The 22,171-nt window shown below is 37.9% G+C and overlaps 1 protein-coding gene across 4 annotated transcripts in view; it reads right to left on the reverse strand.

Moving 5' to 3' along the window:
• vwa8 (von Willebrand factor A domain containing 8) overlaps positions 1-22,171 on the reverse strand; it is a 140,286-nt gene that overhangs the window by 107,180 nt on the left and 10,935 nt on the right. For all 4 annotated transcript variants that reach the window (XM_079820977.1, XM_079820978.1, XM_079820979.1 and 1 more), the window contains exons 5-14: positions 16,177-16,344; positions 12,998-13,162; positions 12,831-12,880; positions 12,644-12,752; positions 11,868-11,972; positions 10,915-11,046; positions 10,614-10,748; positions 10,262-10,339; positions 2,467-2,627; positions 738-851 (exon numbers count right to left, since the gene is read on the reverse strand). In XM_079820977.1, the coding sequence (XP_079677103.1) occupies positions 738-851; positions 2,467-2,627; positions 10,262-10,339; positions 10,614-10,748; positions 10,915-11,046; positions 11,868-11,972; positions 12,644-12,752; positions 12,831-12,880; positions 12,998-13,162; positions 16,177-16,344 (1,217 nt within the window). The remainder of the gene's footprint in view (positions 1-737; positions 852-2,466; positions 2,628-10,261; positions 10,340-10,613; positions 10,749-10,914; positions 11,047-11,867; positions 11,973-12,643; positions 12,753-12,830; positions 12,881-12,997; positions 13,163-16,176; positions 16,345-22,171) is intronic.

Consider the following 22,171-nt stretch of genomic DNA (forward strand, 5'->3'; position numbering starts at 1 on the left):
GGATTGAGAAATTCTGACCATGATCTTACTGATCACGCCAAATTAAGAACACAGACGCAGCCGGATCATTTGCATAATGACCAACATAATCTACCAAGAGCAGCACAAATTAGAGTCTGGTTAAAGACATGCTTTTTTGGGTGTTTAACAATGGCGCAAATATCAGTAAATTGTGCAGCGCAAACCTTAGTAAATCACCTTGCGCGACTCCCATACATTTTGCGTCTGAAAGGGAAACTCCTACAAATGTATACGCAATAAGGTCAGCGCTAATTTATCACTGCGTGTCTTTAGTAAAGCCGTGAGCACAAGGTTAGTCATTTGCATAAAACACGCCCAAACCATCTCCATATAAGGGCTTTCCGCAAACCTCGTAGCTGAAACTATAACGCAGCTTTTCTTGTATATGATCAAATGTATTTAAGATAAAATTAAATTGTATAATTTAATAATTGTATATAAGGATTATATAATACAATTCATGCAATATACTTCAATGTAATTATAGTCACATTAGGATGAAATATAACACGATTATAAAGCCATACAGAGTAAGTTCTTTTTGCGTACGAGTGGTTTCAGTTGTTCCTATATTTTTTCGTAAATTAAAAAAATATATATGCATTACGAAATCTTTGGTGCATTGTGATTTGTTCTTAAAATCGTTCGTACGCACATATGTATGCGCATGCTTGGTGTATGATACCCATTATGCATTTTTTCAAGAAGATTATTACCTGTCTTGCAGCTCCTGGTCAGTGAGCTTCATTTCCTCTTTTAGAGTCTGGTAACGGTCCCACCTCAGTAGTCGAGTCCCGTCATACAGAGCCAGCTCTCGGTCATGCAGCAACCTGAGACAGTAGACAGGCCAGATTAATCACCCAACGAATCAAGAGCAACAATATGAGAGTGAAGATCAGCAATCTGCTCTAAAGTGAAGATTGCAAACACAGAAATAGCAGTGTTGTGATTTTCACACCATGAGAGTGTTCTCAGATAAATAAAATAAATAGAAAATCTACAAAAAAGACAATTTTTAAAAGTATTTAAAAAAATCTGGTAATAGACATTTATGAAGCGAGGGGCATATAGCACAGTGTCTGACCAGGCTTGATGCAACAAGTTTCCAGTTGTTTGTCCACCTGTTACTTACTATTATTATTATTATTATTAATATTGTGAATTACAAACAAATAATAACATTTTTATATATATATATATATATATATATATATATATATATATATATATATAATATATATTGCTGCCAAAACAGCCCTGACCCGTCAAGGCATGGACTCCACTAGACCCCTGAAGGTGTGCTGTGGTATCTGGCACCAAGATGTTAGCAGCAGACCCTTTTAGTCATGTAATTTGCGAGGTGGGACCTCCATGGATCGGACTTGTTTGTTCAGCACATCCCACAGATGCTCGATTGGATTGAGAACTGGGAAATTTGGAGGCCAAGTCAAAACCTCAAACTCGTTGTTGTGCTCCTCAAACTATTCCTATTAGTAGAAGTAATAATAAAAGTAGTAGTAGAAGTAATCATTATTATATTAATAATAATAATGATAAATATAATTATTATTAATATTGTCATTCTATCAATTAATTACTATTATTACTAATAATAATTGAATTATTATAATTATTATTATTATTAGCAGTAGTAGTCATACAAATATTAAAAAGAAGAATTGTATTAATATAATGCATATTTCAATTATTATTATTATTATTATTATTATTATTATTATTATTATTATTATTATTATTTATTATTAATTATTAGCCTGACAAGCCAGACCCACATCAAGATGTTGGGTCTGGGAACACACCATTAGCAGGGCATCCGACGGGAGGGATAAACGGTTTTCTTTCAAATTCCCTCTGCACGAAACAGGATAGCGCTACAACCAACCAGAGCCAGGAAGAAGGTGAAGAAGAGCTTCCGGTCGGCAAAACACCGAACACATCTTTCTTTTTTTTTTTTTATGACTTCAGTGCCGTTCTTTGTTCTTTTCTCAAAGAAAAGCTTAACTCCAAGTCTTCCAGAGTCGCGGCCAAAGCAGATTCGAAAGACAGATGTTCGCCAGCTTCTTTGTTTTCAAGTAGCACGCGGAACCGGTGCAACTCTGCCGTCATTATGTTAAGCCCGCCCACCGACTCTATACCCGATGTGATTGGCCTGACAAGAGTTTGGTTTTCCAGCTCGCAAGCCAACGGAGAGTTGCTAGACGCTCTGGCTGCAAATTATATTTGTTGCCGCTAGGGTGGGTCTAGATTTCTAGGCTAATTAATAATAATAATAATAATAATAACACCATATGATTTTGGACCATTCTGGATGATGGCCGATAAAAATGATTGCATCAAACAGGGTTAGGACATGGTGTAAGATGGAAGCTAAGCGCCTATAGATCGAAGCTAAGCGCAGTAAGTGTAGTTTGGGTTGAGACTGACCTAGACAGCACAGCCAGAGTGCCCAGGTTGACACGATGGATGCCGTCCAGCAGCACCAGCTTGCCCTCCTGAGCAGCAGTGACAAGCGGGGATGCCCTCCAGGCAGTGTCTCCATTAGGCAGGGTGTACCTCTGCTGGAGAAGGTCCCGTGCAGTCATATCCTACCACACACACACACACACAGAGAGGCAACACCTGTCATTTTGTATCCTGTAGTGCAATGATAGAGAGGGTAGGGGTGAAAGAAGGACAGAAGTGTGTGTCTGGGCAGGGTTTTAAATGTGCATTTTAGAACAGCTTCACATGGAGTCACACTGATCAGAGAGCAGCCATTCACACTCAAGGGCTTCACATTGATTTGGAAGTGTATGGGCTGTGACTGTACAATAATACATTTTGTCATTCAATTATGACTCAAGATTAAATAAAAAAGGGCCATAATCTCAAGTAGTTTCAGAGCAATATATCTGCTAAATTTGATTAAATATTGTGTGAAATGAAAATGTTAAATAATTTTTGTACAAAGGTTTAAGTTTATTAATAATAATAATAATCTCACACCCTTGTACCCCAAATAATACATACTGTACACTACCTATATAAACCAGTTATATTATATACTTTTTTTAAAGAAATTCAGGAAGGCTGCATTAAATCACTCAAAAGTGACAGTGAAGACATTAATAATGTAACAAAAGATTTGGTTCTTCTGAACTTTCTATTCATCAAATATAAAAATGTATCATGATTTCCACAAAAATATTGAGCAGCTCAACTGTTTTGAACATTGATAATGGCAATAACTGAATAATATTTTTTTTTAAATGGAAAACAATAGAGTGTGTCCCAATTTGATCTATTCTATGCTGTTTTGTAGTATAAATAGTGCGAGTAGTGTGTTCACACTGATATTAAATATACAAAGTATACTTTAAATACCCGGATGATGCAACGAAAAAAAACTAAGTGTGGTTACACTTTATTTTGATGGTCCCTTTTGAACATTCTGTTGACTATTAAGTAGCGTTGCACCTACATGTCTACTAACTCTCAATAGAATATTAGTAATGTATTAGTAGACTGGTATGGTTAGGGTTAGAATAAGTTGACATGTAGTTGCAAAGTTACTTGTAGTCAGTGTAATGTCTGTTGGAGGACCATCACAATAAAGAGTTAGCAGATATTAAGCTGACGGTCTACTAATACTCTAGTGAGAGTTAGTTGACATGTAGTAGCAAAGTTACTTATAGTCAACAGAATGTTCAAAAGGGACCATCAAAATAAAGTGTTACCAAGTGTGGAATGTAGGACACTTCATGAACTCAAAGACTCTGATGCTGAATGACAAAATAACCTTGTAAAGTTCATACACTACACGGTTTAGTACATAGCGCATAAGTGCATGGTGTATAGTGCGTAATTTGGGACAACTAATATTTCACAACATTATTTTTGATTAAATAAATGCAGCCTTGGCGAGCAGAAGAGACTCAAGGATGTACAAATATACAAATTTCAACTGCAATTTCACACTTATACAATGAATTTAATTTAAAAAGACTTAAAGTGTTAGTTCACCCAAAAATGAAAATTCTGTCATTAATTACGTACCCTCATGTCGTTCGACACCCGTAAGACCTCCGTTCATCTTCGGAACACAAATGAAGATATTTTAGTTGAAATCCGATGGCTCGGAAAGGCCTCCATTGGCACAATGTACACTCTCAAGACCCATAAAAGGTACTAAAGACGTCCTTACAAAGTCCATCTCACTACAGTGGTTCTACAATAATTTTATGAATCGACGAGAATAGTTTTTGTGCATAAAAAAACCCTAAATAATGACTTACATAGTGATGACTGATTTCAAAACACTGCATCATGAAGCTTCGAAGCGTTATGAATCAGTGAGTCGAATCATGATTCGGATCGCGTGTCAAACCGCCAAACTGCTGAAATCATGATGCAGTGTTTTGAAATCGGTCATCACTATATACGTTGTTGTTTCGGGGGGTTTTTGCGCACAAAAACTATTCTCGTCGATTCACGGAATTATTGTAGAACCACTGTAGTGAGATGGACTTTGTAACGACGTCTTTAGTACCTTTTATGGGTCTTGAGTGTGTAAAGTGCATTGTGCCAATGGAGGCCTTTCAGAGCCGTCAGATTTCAACTAAAATATCTTCATTTGTGTTCCGAAGATGAACGGAGGTCTTACCGGTGTCGAAGACATGAGGGTAAGTAATTAATGACAGAATTTTCATTCTTGGGTGAACTAACCCTTTAAGCGTTGAAATATGATCAGTTGAACTTTTCCTCCAAGACTGTTTGCCAGAATGTTTGAGGAAAATTAGCATGAACTTTTAAGGCAAGGAAAACGTTGAAAAGTTATCTAAAGGTGAATCTACACAGGGAGAACAAAACTATCATAACAAGAGGAAACACAAGACAGAAAACATCATTGCTTGTCAAAGCGAGTGCCAAGACTCTTTTTCTGGTCCGTGACGTAGTATATTTTCCACAACTGAAAGCACCGTATGTCATCAGGGATGAGCCGTGGCCTGTATGAGTTCATAAAAGGGCTTCAGAGGGCTAAAAAGATGAAGTGCGCCACAAAATTCCTCTTTTCCCCATTCACTATGACCTCCTGCTCTCACCGGGCAAAAATAACTTAAGCATGATGCATGAACAGCTTCCCTTTCCTGCTCTATTCTCACTGAGCTAAAGGAATTCCCGACATTCCAGTACAAACACACACATGCACGCAGCGGTTTATTACCTGCGGTGCTGATGTTTACACTGCGTTTTGTTCGGCTCTTCACAGTCTGTATGAGGTGCATCAAAACATGAGCATGCTGCGATAAGACCCAGATGCTAACGGGCCTCTCAGCTGGTGAGGAAAGCACCCGGCCGATGGTCACACAGCAAGAGCTCCTCACATCATTTTATATGAAGTCAGTGAGCATTGTCGTCTTTTTACTCAAAACATTAAAGGAAAAATTCATCCAAAACATCTTTATGTCGCTCCAAACCTGTATGACTCTTGTAGAACTCAAATTGAGCAATATTTATTCCATCATTACTCAAAATAGAGTGAGCTGCCTTACAGTCTACATAGGCAACATCCTAATTGTCATGGAGACCAATAAGTTACTGATCTGGAAGACACTACATACAGCTCTGGAAAAAATTAAGAGACCACTTAACATTGAGAAATCCATGTTAAGTGGTCTCAATTTTTTCCAGAGCTGTAGGCAGTAACATGTTGCTAAGCTAAACATATGATATTGTGAAGCAGTCGTGGCCTAATGGCTAGGTTCAATTCTCAGTCAGGAAATGACTGAGGTGCCCTTGAGCAAGGCATCTAACCCCCAATTGCTCCCCGGTTGCCACAGCAAAAATGGCTGCCCACATCTGTGTGTGTGTGTCCACGGTTTGAAGTATGTGGGATAGTTCTAGCCTGGCTCCACCCTCCTCCGTACTTCCGTTCAATTTTCATTTTCCCTCAGTACTCTGTCTGGGATTGCGGTATATTTTCTGGTTTCCTCCGGTCAAATTTTACCCTGTCCAATCAGCGAACAGAGGGAGTGGCTGAGAACGTTGGCGCTGATGTCGTGCGCTAGTTTGAGATCACAAACGTCACGACCAAACGTTAGTGATTGGTTATGGCAGATCCAGAGTGGCTCTGGGCAGATCCAATAGTTTTAAACTTCAACAGAGTACCTTCACGGAAGTTAACGCTAGTCAATGGAGAGTGGCCAGACTCTCTGTACAAATGAAATGTACGAGAGTCTGGTAGGACCAGGCTAGGATAATTATGTCATCATTTACATTGAATTCCATAGTATTTTTTTTCCCATAATATGGAAGTCAATGGGGTCCATCAACTTTTTGGTTACCCATATTCTTCAAAATATCTTCTTTTGTGTTCAGCAGAAGAAAGAATCTCATACAGGTTGAGGGTGAGTAAATGATGACAGGATTTTCATGTTTGGGTTAACTATCCCTTTAACATCAAGTGTGCAATTTTAGTCAGCTCACTAGATTTTGGAACCGAGCCATTGTGTTCTGACAGCAGAATAGGGCCAATGCAGTTAATGATAACTGGGGGAGATCAAGGACAGTGCATGACTCTGATCCTAAAATAGAAACAACCCAAGAACATATGGCTATTTAAGGACTGAAGCTCAAAAATGTTTTGTGTGGTCTTACAAGAATCACAAATATTAAAAACACCAATGATTGCTGATGGAAACTCTGTAAGCCCTGTGGTGCATAACCTCTGGCTCTGTGTGCTGATGCCCAGGACAACACTGAGCTTTCCTCAACAAACCTCACGGTCCACAGCTGCACACAAGTGAGCAAACACAAAACCATGCTCATGTGATACGAAGGTAAACTCAGAAACCAAAACAGAAGAGAGGAATATTCTGGGTTAAAGGTACATCCAGTATTTCCAAATTCCCCGCCCCCAGTAATATACATACATTCCCCCCCATTGAAAATTATTCTGATTTTGAGAGATTTTCTCCCCCAAACCAGTTCAGTGCAAATATTGCCCTGTGGCCAGTTTCCAAGGGGGTAGGGTTAGGGAATAGTATTTTTTGTAGCACTGTGCAGGTGATGAACACTGTTATGTTTCCATCCAAAGTTGCCAATTTAACTTATGTGCAAAATGGGAAAATCACATAAAGCCTTTGCGAATAAAACAGTTTCCATCCAGTGAGTCAAAGAGAGCAAAATTGTTATTTCCTGATATACTGGTGCTAAATATCAATAAGTAAAATGGAAGTTGCTGCAGTAGGAGAAGCCACTATAAATAATAATATTCGTAGATAATTTACTTGTACCTCAAAACGCGCAGACAAAATGCAATAAACACGATCATGTCACATCCAGGGACAGAAACTTAGGTAGTACATGCATTTAAATACCTAGGAATAATAATGGATCCTCAGCTTTCTTTTAAAAAACATGTGAAGAAAGTGGTAAACACAGTGAAATTTCATTTAGCGAATTTTAGATTTATTAGAAATAATAGAAATAAACACATTTCTACATATTTTTAAGTATTATTAAGGTGTATTGTCCCTGATTAAAAGAATAAATAAAAATGTTATCTTGTTTTCAGAGGTGGATGACTGTTATTTGGGAATGCGGTCGTGTAAGACAGTTCTATAGGTAATTAACCTCTTTGATGACAGACTTTGCTCAGACATTTCAGAATGAGCAAAAAAAAAAGAAAAAAAAGAGCTGTATTTCAGATGCTGGGCAACAAAATCGGCCTGCTGGTTAGTCCAGTTAGGCCGTCCCATTGCACAGTCACAATACTTTTTTTGAAGCGTATCGAGGAATTTATTCAGTTCCATCGTAGATTATGTGCATCTTGGTGTTTCCATCCAGGATCAATATATGGATACTGTGCAATATCCCAAAATGCGCATAAAAATAGGTGGATGGAAACAAAGCAATTGACATGACCAATGAAATCTTTAGAATCAGCTGCGGGGTGGAGTTTGTGCTGAACTAGTTGGGGGTGGGGGTGGATTATGCATTTTTGCATGAAATCATTCAATTGTGCTGCTTTTCCATTGTTTTTCTATGTAAACATGCTAAACAGACATGTTTGACTGTTACGCTTGCATCTCTGCAACTCTGCAAAAATGCATCTCTAGACTTTTCTGTTTTTTTTTCATACTACTGCCCTGTGCGTCGCATTTTTAGAAAGCAAAACTGCGTTATTTTACATAGAGTGGATCATCACATTTGGGGCCGACGTGTTGACATGATCAGCTAAACAATACTCTCTTCAACCCCCTGTTACCAAAAACATTTGCTTGTGGAACAAATTAAATCACAGATGATTTCAAATATACCACTTGTTCGATCTTAAAGGGTTAGTTCACCCAAAAATGAAAATTCTGTCATTACTTACCCTCATGTCGTTCGACACCCGTAAGACCTCCGTTCATCTTCGGAACACAAATTAAGATATTTTAGTTGAAATCTGACGGCTCTGAAAGGCCTCCATTGGCACAATGGCACGGTTCACTCTCAAGACCCTTAAAAGGTACTAAAGACGTCGTTACAAAGTCCATCTCACTATAGTGGTTCTAAATAACTTTATGAATCGGCGATAATCGTTTTTGTGCGCATCAGTGATGACGATTTCAAAACAAGGCATCATGAAGCTTCGAAGTGTTATGAATCAGCGAGTCGAATCGCCAAATTTCAGCAGTTTGGCGGTTTGACACGCGATCCGAATCATCATTCGGCTCACTGATTCATAACGCTTCGAAGCTTCATGATGCTTTGTTTTGAAATCGTCATCACTATGTAAGTCGTTATTTAGGGTTTTTTGCGCACAAAAACTATTGTCGGCGATTCATAAAGTTATTTTAGAACCACTGTAGTGAGATGGACTTTGTAACGACATCTTTAGTACCTTGAGAGGGGTCTTGAGAGTGAACCGTGCCATTGTGTCAATGGAGGCCTTTCAGAGCCATCAGATTTCAACTAAAATATCTGTTCCGAAGATGAACGGAGGTCTTACGGGTGTCGAACGACATGAGGGTAAGTAATTAATGACAGAATTGTCATTTTTGGGTGAACTAACCCTTTAAGTATTTTGAGCAAAATTTCTTGAATTACTATGAATTTGGGCGACATGAGTAGTACGAAATCATGCGTATAAAAAACAAAGCATGAAGGTCAACTCCTACCGCCACCTCGAAACCTAACTTTTAAGCCGGTTTCACACTACACGCATTAGCAGAGCGTAAGCAGTGCATATTTTTTTTGGTGGCCATGTTAACAGATTAGAACACCGCATGCAGAGGCGGCGCAGGCGCCAAATCTATTTTTGCTGCGCTGCTCACGCTGAATTAAAGCCACATTGCATTGTTCTTGATCAAAATTGACCCAAGTAACATGAAAAATAACACATTTCACCATGAAATCATGTAGTGAAGTGTTCCGTGTGTTTCACAATCATCAATCAAGACATCCAGCATTGTGAAAAAATAAAATGAAATACACAAAAACACAACACTGACAGAAGTTTTTGCCCAAACTTCAAAGGCCCGTTTAAATGATTAAAACTAGAGGCATATCTTAACTTCCGACAGGGGTCGGAGGAGAACTCCGGAAAAGGTGACAGAACGGACGATATTCGTCTGTATTTGCAGTACACACGCCACGGTTCAGCTGCGTGTGACAAACGCTGCCAGTGTGAAAGCACAACGGGCGCACGCTGCTCCCGCTCTCCATACGCACAGCTTCTGCGCTGCCACTGCACTGCTTGCGCGCGCAGTGTGAAACCGCCGTTAGGCATTAGCCTCGTGAGCAGATCATATGAAAACATACGAATGAGATTGTACAAATTCATACAAATTTGCCTGAGTGTAAAATAGTTACAAATTGTCATGAGAATATTGTTGTTTCTAAATGAGGCTGCATCCACACCACTAGGAGTCAGTATAGGTCCAGAATGACTGCAATATCAGCCAGTGCACCATAAAAAATGCGTAGCTTTAAAAGAACATTTTAGGATCAATACAAGTAAAGCTCTACTGACAGCATCTGTGACACAATACCACAGAAAATAACAGAATGACTACTGGTAGATTCAATTAAAATATGTTTTTGTCATCTCAAGTAAGATCTCAAGTAAGATCACAACCATTTTCTGTAGAAATTGACAGCATCTGTGGTTAACTTGTAACTTGTATTGACCCGAGAACATATTCCTATTTGTCTGCTTGGGACTGATTATTTTCTCATGTTTTGACATTACCTGATAAAGCATAATTGGTTCAATGCTGTAGCCCAGCATTTCAGCAAACTCTTTTGCTATCACGGATTTGCCACAACCCTGAAAAAGAAACAAGAAACAGCATTAGCCAAACCACAAGGCATTATTACTAAACAAGCGTATGATTTACGTTGTTCACCTGATCTAATCTTACTCAGAACCTCTTAAATAAGAACACAATCTATGACGCACACAGAAGACCCTGATGATCGTTCTGCATTACCTTAACAGGCAGTATGAATAGTGAGCTATTGTTCTTGTTCAACACACATCAACTTTCTAGTTCAAAGTGCATTTGCTCCAAGAGGGTGGCCACAGGAAGTTGCCTGTGTACCTTGGCTCCGATCAGACAAATGTCTTTGACGAGGTGGGACTGCATCATCTCAGCCAGCAGGCGGTCGTGGGTGGGGGTGCCGATGAACGCGGGACTGCTGTTGGGTGGGCGAATTGGCCGCGTCCCTGAAGGAACCTGACGAGAAACCACAGCATTTCCTTTAGAGGGAAGAAATGGTTCCTCTAATCCACATTTCCAAATAAAGCACTATCGTATAGCTCTTAGCTACAGGGACACCTGGCTGTTAATTCAAGAGATTTTTCTCTAAAACAGCACTTTACCACCTTCGCTGTGTTCTGACCTGAAAGGTGATGTTCTGGTTGGCGATGTTGAGCGTGACGGCTGCCTGTCCTGCATGATCTCCACTCACAGGTTCAACGCTCACCACTGAAGTCGGAGAGAGCTTTGTGCTCCCATCAGTCAACTCAAACCTCTGAGAAGAGAGTCTCTATTAGTGGAAACTATAAAACAAGTGTCTGTTTAGATTTAAATAGGAAAATGCTTAAGGGTCAATGCTTAAGGATAGTCAAATTCCAGCACATCCCAAAGAAAAGATTCTTCCAGCTCCCTCCCATACATACATTCTTTCAAAATTTGAGCCTGTTGAATCTTGACATTATATATGAATTTGAGATTGTCTCAAGACTGGTTTTAAAATCCTCACAACACGTTTAGACAAATATACAAAAGTTTCAATAGCATCCCTGATTTACTAGGGGGAAAATGTAAAATTTTTTTAGTACAAATTATATGTAGGTAAACATTGCTGTGTATTATTATGCATTATGATTTGTTGTCTTGGTGCATACAAAATAATATGATAAAACAAATCATTATTGTGTTAATTTGTTGGGGGATGGGGGAGGGGAATCTTTATTTTACCTAGACATGTGACATTAGATTTCACATTAAAAATATCAAATGTGCTTGTTTGGTTGAGGAAAAAATAAATAAATAAATAAATAAATAAATAAACCCTTAATATGTACAGTATATACACCACTCCGTAAAAAAAATTGGAATCATTAAGATTTTTCTTATGCTCTGATGAAGTATCAGTACAAACAGTAATATTGTGAAATATGAATATGTTTTCATTTAATGTAATTTATTCATGTGATGGCAAAGCTTAATTTTCAGCAGCCATTACTTAACAGTAGAAATGCAAATATATAAATGCAAGTAATTCTTACTATACTATTATTATTATTTTGTGCAAGAGTGAGCTCCCTATCATAGGAGAAAGGACCTTACACTGAGCACCCCTTCTACAGCGGTGCAGCCATCCTTTCCCAGCATGGCCTCGTATGGGTAAAGCCTCTGGACCAGCTGCTGCGCTGACAGCATGGGAAACAGGTTCTGCAATAGATACAAATGACCTTCAACAATATCTACACAATGAATGTGATGTACTTGGAATGTACTGGACTGCTTAAAACCCTTATATCAACTGTGCTGTTTTATGATAGAAAGTAGATTGGTGCTCTTACACCATCTACACTAGCACAATCAAAGGTCCAGAATCCTGCTTCTGAAATACTCAGTTCTTGTTCCAGATTTTCCAAAGGGGGAGGGGGGGGGGGGGGGGGGGGTATATTTTTGCTTCCCAAAGGAACCTTTCAGTTAACAGTTTTAAAAATAACCTTTTTTTTTTCTTAGTGTGAAGAATACTTTAACAATCTACAAGAACATTTATCCACTATAAAGAACCTTTTGTGGCATGGAAATGGCATGTTATTGGTTCTTCATGGAACCATAGATGTCAATAAAGTACCTTTATGTGTGCAAGAGGATTTAAACAGTTTATAGCTACACCGTGGGATTTGGGTTCAGGTTTGTGTGGTTACATTTTCTTGTAAATGTAATGCCGCTATGCATATAAATTAGATTTCAGCACAATCACATCACAATAATAATTTTTCTAAATGTCAAACATTTTACAATTAGCCTTGTTTTCACAATTCCAGTATCAACAATGTCACACTTTTGTTAACTGTTATTTATAATACTTCAAGCGACCTGCTACTCACCAGAACTGTGAGGGCAGATGGGAGATTGTCCAAAGGGAAATCAGGCAGGTTTAAGCTGGCAGACTCTTGAGAACAAAGAGTGGTGGCGAAAGACAAGAGCTGGGAAACCCTAAGATGGAAACAAATTGTTTCAGAATTCAGTTTGCAACATGGCCAATAAAAAATCCATGTTTGAAAAGTGCTGTACCTTTCAGCAGGCACATTTGGTCCAATTCTGTACAGACGCTCTAGCTGGTCCTTCAAAAAATAACATAAAACAAAAAAAATAAAAATAAAAAAAAAAACCTTCGAGACCAGACACTTTTGGTAATACACGTTTATCAAATGTAGATTCATTCATAACACATGTAGCACCTTGAAGGGAAGGTAGTAGATGTCTCTGGCCTGGAAGCGGGAGCGGAGCGGGGGATCCAGTGGGTTTCCTTTGTATCGGGGGACCGGCAGGCCTAGAGCAATAACTCGAAAATCCTCACTCACACGAACAATCTTCCATGCATCTAGCTCTTCTTTAGTGTGCTCCTATCAGATCAACACAGCAAACAGTTGAGACCAATAAATGTATTTACTTAGGAAAATGCATTTTGAAAATAAAATAAATACAATTTTATTTTTGATTTTATTTTAAAGTAAAATAATAAATACAATATTTATTTTATATTAAAATAAAATAAAAATATGTTTTATTTGATATTATTATATGTTATTTTTATTTTATAATATTATTTGATTTGATTTGAAAATATAACAAAACAAAAAATATATAAAAAATACAGTTTCTTGGCCTATTAAAAAAAAAACATGGCAAACATATTATCACAATATTCTTTTCAATGTCAAACCATATCGATATTTATCACAACAATATTTATTTACCTACCAAAAAGGAATTGCTTTCCACATATTTGTTAGACCTTGAATGAATGTAAACATTGAAACTTGTTTGTTCACAATTCAACTCCACAGAGTAGCTACCTTTTAATTTAGGGCCCCATGAAATCATATATTTTTTCCTAAATTCTGTATTTTCCATTTTATTTGATTGTTTGGGATTCTGTGTTTTATGATTTAATACAAATGTATATCAACTTTAACAATTTAATCAAGCTTTTAAAATGTAATCAAATTAAAATATAACACTTAATAACACAATTATTTTTGTCAAATAAGATGCTGCATAACAGAACTGTATAAATTTAAAACATAGACGAAAAAATATCTTGGTTGTATGATATTGCTTAGAAATTAATAGTATTAAATTATTACTTTGAGAAGTACATTTTAGTATATAGTAGTGATATATTTGTGTCATGATTTCTTCAAGTTAACAGACATTTATTTTGACGCTGTGAAGATATTTCAGTTGCAGTTTCAGCATGTATTTGTTGGTAGTTTTTTCTCAAGTGAAATAGGGAAAAGCTTGTGAAGTGCAGAGGTGGGTAGTAACGAATTACATTTACTTCGTTACATTTACTTGAGTAAATTTTGTGTGTAACTTGTACTTTTAGAGTAGATTTAAAGATGGGTACTTTTACTCTTACTCAAGTAAATTTCTTGTGAAAAAACTGTACTTTTACTTAGTTACATTCGGTGCCGTTCCTCCGTTACTGTCAAATGGTAATAAGTTAATATGACTTTCGCAAGTCTCGCGAAACGTTGGAGAGGCTGCTTCGCGAGAGGTGGCTATGCATCACCCGCTTATAATTAGCGCGCGTTTAGTCGGAAGATGATGGCCGAAGCAGAGGAAGATGTGTGTGAGCTACGGGAGGCAGATTGCCCGTGGCCTCAAGTTCAGTCTATGTTTTCACTCCAAGATGTCAAAAAGAATAGTTTCATAATGCGATGCATGCTGTGCACCAAAACGAACTGACATCTCTGCATACAAGAATTCTACCCTGAAAAGAACATGTAGCGGTAAGTGTCACAATGATGCCTATATTTGAACACTCTTAACGGTCATTTGGTAACTATGGGAAATTTTCCCTTATTATAATACTATTTCACACACTGTCCGAGTGTTTTCCTCATATGCACTCTTGTGCAAGCAATGACAAATCGTTTGAATCCTCCAAACACACGTCCACGAACAAACGTTCACATCTTCACATTTACATATCCTTTTCTTCACAAAACGAAACAAATTGAATAGCCTAATGTGACGTCTTGCATTTATACACAAATCCAGATCTAGACACCTATCTGAAGTGTAGAAAATACATACAGATAAAAACGGTAGGCTATTGTATTTTATTCCTACCTAAAGAATAGCCTATATACTTATAAAAATATAAGAACAAAGTATGTTTTAAGAAGAGCTCTAGTTAGCCCAGCACACCATTAATTTACACTGTTTAACCATTAATCACACACACACACACACACACACACACACACACACACACACACACACACACACACACACACACACACACACACACACACACACACACACACACACACACACACATACACACATATATGGTTCATTAGCTTACATTAGTTAACATGAACTAATAATGAACAGCACTTATAAAGCACTTATTTATCTTTATGTTAATTTAAACATTTACTAATGCATTATTCAAATATTGTTAACATTAGTCAATGCACTGTGAACTAACATGAATAAACCATGAACAGCTGGATTTTTATGAACTAACGTTGACAAAGATTAACTAATGCTGAACAGAGGTGTTGTTCATGGTTAGTTCATGTTAACTAATACATTAACTAATGTTAACTAATACAACCTTATTGTAAAGTGTTACAGAGAGGTGTGTGAAAGCTCTCCAAGTAGCCTGAAATTCAGGGTGTTCGCTTCTTATCAATCAGATCGAAAGTAACTAGTAACTAACTACTTGAGTAGTTTTCTCATCGAATACTTTTTTACTCTTACTCAAGTAAATATTACGATTGTTACTTTTACTTTTACTTGAGTAAATATTTCCGTAAGTACTTGTACTTTTACTTGAGTACAGATTTTGGCTACTCTACCCACCTCTGAAAGTGACTCTTAAAGCAGCTCTAGAGATGAAGTTCATTTGTTTATGTGCTCATATATTGAGACGGCAGATGCTGAAAACACTGTGAGCACCGTGAGTTTGTGTATCAGACAAAACCGTGCTGTTCATTCACACAGAGACACACAGAAATCATTTATTAGAGACATGCACTGATTGGCTGTTCTCGCGTTATTTCTGCTGTGTGACAGGCTGTTAGATTAAATTCATATAGAGTAAAAATGTCCAGAGCGTATAATCATCACCGTAAATTTTTATCGTGATCTTGATATGAGATCATTTATCGCCCAGCCCTAATGGGTCATAAATGTTCTCAATTTAGCCTGCATTGTTACAAAACGTTAATTTTGTAGTTTGCGTAAATACTGCATAATTAATGAAAATATAAATGTTAGGTGTTGTAAAGTGTTATCAACGTCTCTATCATAAAGCATCAGTTACAGGACAGATCCCTGACTGGTCGGTCTGCTTCTGTGACCATAGGAAGGACTGTTGGTAGAGCATGGTTGTCCTCACCTCCAGGAGTTTGTCGTAGCGCTGTGCTGACATGAGAAAGCGTCCATCTTCCAGCTGCATCTCTCGATTCTCTAGCAGGTTATTGAGAACTGGCAACACATTCCTCTCTGCCTTCTCCAGCCCCTCCAACACCAAAATCCGACCCTCAGTAGCAGCTCGGACAGCACACTGAGCGAGACAGAAAGGACAGGAAGGGTTAGGGTTTATTGGAACAGGGCTTAGATGACATCAATGTGCAGAATAGGGGCAGGGACATGAGCTCAGACTAATTCTCTGGTACAACAACCTTCAAGTTACTGTTCCAGAGCAAAATACGGTCTCATATGAGCATTTTAAAAGTAGGATTCTGGATTTTTGATTATGACAGTGGAAAAGGTATATGACCACCAATCAAATTATTGTCCCAAAATGTCACAGTTGGCATAAGGGTTCATAAAGTAGCACATGCCTCGAACCTGGATGTATTGATTGATTAATTTATTGGTAAGAAAGGCTGAAATTCCTGAGAATCTATAAAACTAAAAAAGTAGTTTGGCGTAATCTGTATTACAATAATTTTATTTATATTGGGAATGGATGGATGGATGGGATATGGATGCAGGGTTTCTGCAGGTTTCATCAAGTCAAATTTAAGACTTTTTAAGACCTTTTTAAGACCATTAAGAATTAAATGTAAGACCTACAAAAGACGCAATAAAAAAACGTACAAAGGAAATGCAGAATCACAAAATTACTTGCAAAGCAAATTAATTTATTAAAATTGAACAAAGTATCAGTAAACTTGCACTTCCCCATTGCTCAATCCCACCAGAATTTGACACACACACACACACACACACACACACACACACACACACACACACACACACACACACACACACACACACACACACACACACACACACACACACACACACACACACACACACACACACACACACACACACACACACACACACACACACACACACACACACACACACACACACACACACACACACACACACACACATATATATCATTTTTAGATCAAATTGACTGACTTTGTGGTGGTAAATTTTCCCGCTTAGAGTGGGAAATATGACCAAAAACTTACAAGTAAACCACAGCAATAAGCAATTACTTAATATAGGTTCTCAAGTAATTGAGTACACAGTCAGTAATAAAATAAGAACTTATAAACAAATGACAATATAGGACAAATAAATACAACAGTGCTTTAGGTTGAAGTACCGTTGTTGTTTGGTTAGCATTAACGACCAGTGTTTCCCATTGGTTGAGAATTTACTTGTGGTGGTGGGCAGGGCGGAGTGGCTCGGTGCGATGCTTGATGAGCAGGCTCAGAATAAACTAGTCAAACAAAGGTTTGAGAATTGATATGCTGATAAAATTAACTTTTATTAACAACAGTAATGAGCAAAAAAAATGTATTGGGAAAATTTTTATATTCTGCTCTTATTAAAGGAAGGCTCCCATTGTTCTTCTATAGTATCACACTGAACTGACCGACAGCTTCAGTGATTATAAAAGGAGCACTCTTTACTTGTTTTATGGGTAATTTAGTCACAATTTGAAGAACTACTTTGACACTGGGGTTGTCCTGAAGAGTTTTAAGCATGCGGTTGTTCAGCCTTTGCTTAAGAAACAAGGTCTGGATGAGGGTTTATCGGCCTGTCGCTAAGCTATCATTTTTATCAAAACTTTTAGAAAAAGTTGTGCAGTCTCAATTGATCCAGTTTTTTTAAATGCAACTAAATTATTAGAACCCTTACAGTCTGCTTTCACTGCCCATCATAGCACAGAGACGGCTTTGCTAAAAGTGTTCAATGGCATTTTACTCGCAGTTGATGCTCGTAAAAATGCTGTATTGATCCATGATGTTTTTATTTGGCATTTAGAGCATTTATTCTGTTTCAAGGGGACAGCCTTACGGTGGTTTAGTTCATACCTTAAAGACAGGTCTTTTTCTGTAGAGTTAGGTAAGTTCTCTTCATCTTCTGCCCCTATTATTAGTGGTGTGCCTCAGGGATCTATTTTGGGTCCACTTCTTTTTAACTTATACATGTGTCCACTGGGGGATATTATTAAGTAGCACAATGTTACATTTCATTTTTACACAGACGATACACAGCTGTACCTGCCATTGAAAGCTGGCGATTCCATTCAACCTTTGTTGGAATGCATCAGGGACATTAAGGAATGGTTATCAAATAACTTTCTTCAACTTAATAATGACAAAACTGAAACAATTGTTTTTGGTCCCCCAAAATTAAGGAGTAGTGTTATTAAGGAGTTGGGTAACATTTCCCCTCAGTTTCCACCCAGGTTAGGAACCTTGGTGTTAACTTGTATTCAGAATTATGTTTAACCAAAAAAATTAATTGTGTTGTTAAGAATAGTTTTTATCAACTGTGGATTATTTCCAAATTTAAATCATTTTTGTCATTCCAAGACTTGGAGAAGGTTATTCATGCTTGTATTAACTCGCACTTAGATTACTGTAATTCATTGTATCTGGGTCTTCCTCAGTCATCGCTTGCACGCCTCCAGATGGTGCAAAATGAGATGAATAACCACAACATAAAAAATAAAAAAAACATTTGACTATTTCTGCCACAATACCATGTGGTGTTACTACAATAAATCCATGGTGAATGTTGGTAATTTGTGGACTTTAACATAACTGAATCCTCAATTATGTACTTTAACATAACTAAATCATCTCCATAATTTTTTTGTGTGTTCACATAGCTAATGCGACAAAAGATACTGAGTGTCATCCCATTCCAATGAAGCCCAAAAAAAAATGTCTCTGCCATTTTTGACCGAAGAGGACCAGAGGGTTAAATATATCTTCAGGCTACAACAGTCCAGAGGTGTCAAGTAACAAAGTACAAATACTTTGTTACCTTACTTAAGTAGAAATTTTGGGTATCAATACTTTACTGGAGTAATTCTTTTTCAGCCGACTTTTTACTTCTACTCCTTACATTTTCATGCCATTATCTGTACTTTCTACTCCTTACATTTTAAAAATAGCCTCGATACCCCTATTTCAATTTGGCTTGTTTTAATTCCGGCTTGTCATCGTTCAAAAAAAAAGAAGAAGAAAAAAAAACCTATCCAGATAAATCGCGCCATCTGGATAGAGTGAATTAAAGGGGTGGTAAACCACGATTTCACTATTCTAACTTTAGCTAACGTGTAATGTTGCTGCTTGAGCATAAACAACATCTGCAAAGTTGCAGAGCGTTTAACATAAAACATGTTATATGCACGTGTGTTTCAGTCAGCGAGGAATCAGGCGCGCGCAGGGCTCCCTGCAGCACATCAAACAGAGGAAAACATCCGCCGTCTTCGCGATTTCAATGCCAGATTTGCACAACGTCAGCTGCGTGAAAAAAACACTGCCGGTGCGTGGATGCACGACGCGCGCGCTGCACATTTCACGGAGGACAACACAAACTTCCACAAACTTCGCGAGTTCAATACAGGATATGCACAACGGCTTGTCCTGAAAGCTGGATTTACAAACAGAAGCTGTTCAAGGGCCACAACCTGTAAGTCTGATTTATTTTTCATCGATGTGTTTTCCTGTAATAGGTTGTAGCAAGGAAGTAAACAGATGACAACGCTGTTCTGCAAACCAGTCTGTTAAATGCTCATTCATACTTAACGTTATCCGATGAACACCTAACGTTACAAACACTAACGTTAAAATCTCAACAGCGAACCTGACATTAGTGTAAATGATTCTTTGATTAGAGCTTTTATGTATTGTTAATCTACAGGCTTGCTAAACATGGTTCTGTGTGTGATTTGGCTAACTTACTAGTTAAAGCCAGTGCTTAGTGTTTGTTTTGGGTTAGTTCTTGCGACAGATATTTGGCTATAATCGTTCTAAAAATACAAAAGTTAAAGTGCCATTCAGTAGCGATCATTATAGATCCGCATTCTTTACTCTTGAGGACTGAACAGGTTCTGCTCGATCATCTTCACTCAAATGTTCTGGGTCTGATTCGGGCTCATATGGTTTTATTGACGCCGTTGTTTCTAACACTGACCAAAGCACAGCCTCCGGTAAGGGGCGTGACGTTTCCGACATACGTGCACTAGGCGTTTAGCGAATCACAACACACTGGGCCAGCTAACCAATCAGAGCCCACTGCGTATTTTTGAGGGACTGGCTTCATACAACCCGGAAAGCATCAGACCGTTTTACAAGGAGGGACAGAGCAGTGTAGAATAAAGGTCAAATATATGAAAAATAAGGCAATTTTTTTTAAAACGAAGCATGAACACATGTTACAGTGCACCCCACAAACACAGTCAAGCCTTCAAAAGAATGTGTTTTACCACCCCTTTAATGCTCAGTATCACATATATGGTTCTTTAATGTATTTGCATTGTACTAAAATGAGTTCATTTTCAATGGGCATATATGCGGCTGAAACAGGTAGTGCATCCCAAATTTTTCAACATTAACATTTTTAACATAACATTATAGTCATTATGGCCTTTAGAAAAAAAATGTTTGAGGTGGGGTAGTGCACTATAGGCCCCTGTGGAGCGGCCTAAGCTTTTGTCCTTAATGGCATTTTTTTCCTTACATTACTTTCACTTTTATACTTTAAGTAGTTTTGAAACCAGTACTTTTACACTTTTACTTGAGTTGATACTTCAACTTCTACAGAAGTCTTTTTAAACCCTAGTATCTATACATCTACCTGAGTAATGAATGTAAATACTTTTGACACCTCTGCCACAGTCTAGTTAATGAATGGGAAGCACTGAAATCTATTTGTGGCGGTCAATGTTGATATTGTGGCAGGCCGCCACAAATAAATTAATGTATGGGAAAAAATGACGACACAGACAGGAGCGGGTAGCCTATATGCTATATTAGATTGCACTTTAAGACCTACAGTAATGCGTAAAACGACCACTGACACACGTCTTCCAATCTTGTTCACTCAAGACATAACCACCAATATGGACATAGGCATAATTATGTGTGTATTTGATCACTCAAGGGCAATAAGCCTAAATAGAACACATTCAGTATCTGACATCAGTCCGTGTGTCAGTACTGAATTGAGTTCGTGGTTTGCATCGCTTTTATGAACTCTATTTTAGTGCTATCATACTTTTAATTTGGTCATTCATCCACCTTGCGTAATCGTTTTGCCCGGCGAGACAGCAGTCAGGCATAAGACCTAGAACTCAATACATAAGCGAATTTAAGACCTTTAAAAGCCTAAAATTTTGATATTGAAATGTTGGACTTTTTAAGACCCTGCAGAAACTCTGTGGCTAGATGTGGGATATGGATGGATGGATGGATGGATGGATGGGATATGGATGGAGGGAGGGATGGGATGGGATATGGATGGGATATGAATGGATGGATGGATGGATGAATGGGATATGGATGGATGGATGGATGGATGGATGGGATATGAATGGATGGATTGATGAATGGAATATGGATGGATGAATGGGATATGGATGGATGGATGGATGGGATATGGATGGATGAAAATTTTTAAGAAATAAAAACAGATTACAGTCAATAGTCTCAAAACACAAATATTCTCCCAGAATTTGTTAGCTTTTTTCCAGATTTGAAAATGGCAAAAATCAAATTTCATACTTCTCCATACTACATGGGAACCCTGTTTAAAACAGCAAAGCAGAACGACTTTCTGTGACACTCTACTGTCTTGAGGAGGAATTTCTATCTGCACCGTTTAAGAAAATGTTCATCTGTCATTTCACCCACATCACAGAGCAGTGACATTTTTAGAAATGTACTTTTTTTAGATCTTGCCCCATTTGTGGGCTGAATCTCTAAATCTTGTCTGTTATGAAGATGCAGCCATGCAAACATATGTGTACAAGAATCAAACAGCATTGACGTCAAAGGCAGGAAATTCTGGGCTACTCCGATGACCACAAAACATGTCGCCATATAATTAGGTTAACATGTAAATAT

This window comes from Gobio gobio, assembly GCF_949357685.1.
Source record: "Gobio gobio genome assembly, chromosome: 7".
NCBI classification, from domain to species: domain Eukaryota; kingdom Metazoa; phylum Chordata; class Actinopteri; order Cypriniformes; family Gobionidae; genus Gobio; species Gobio gobio.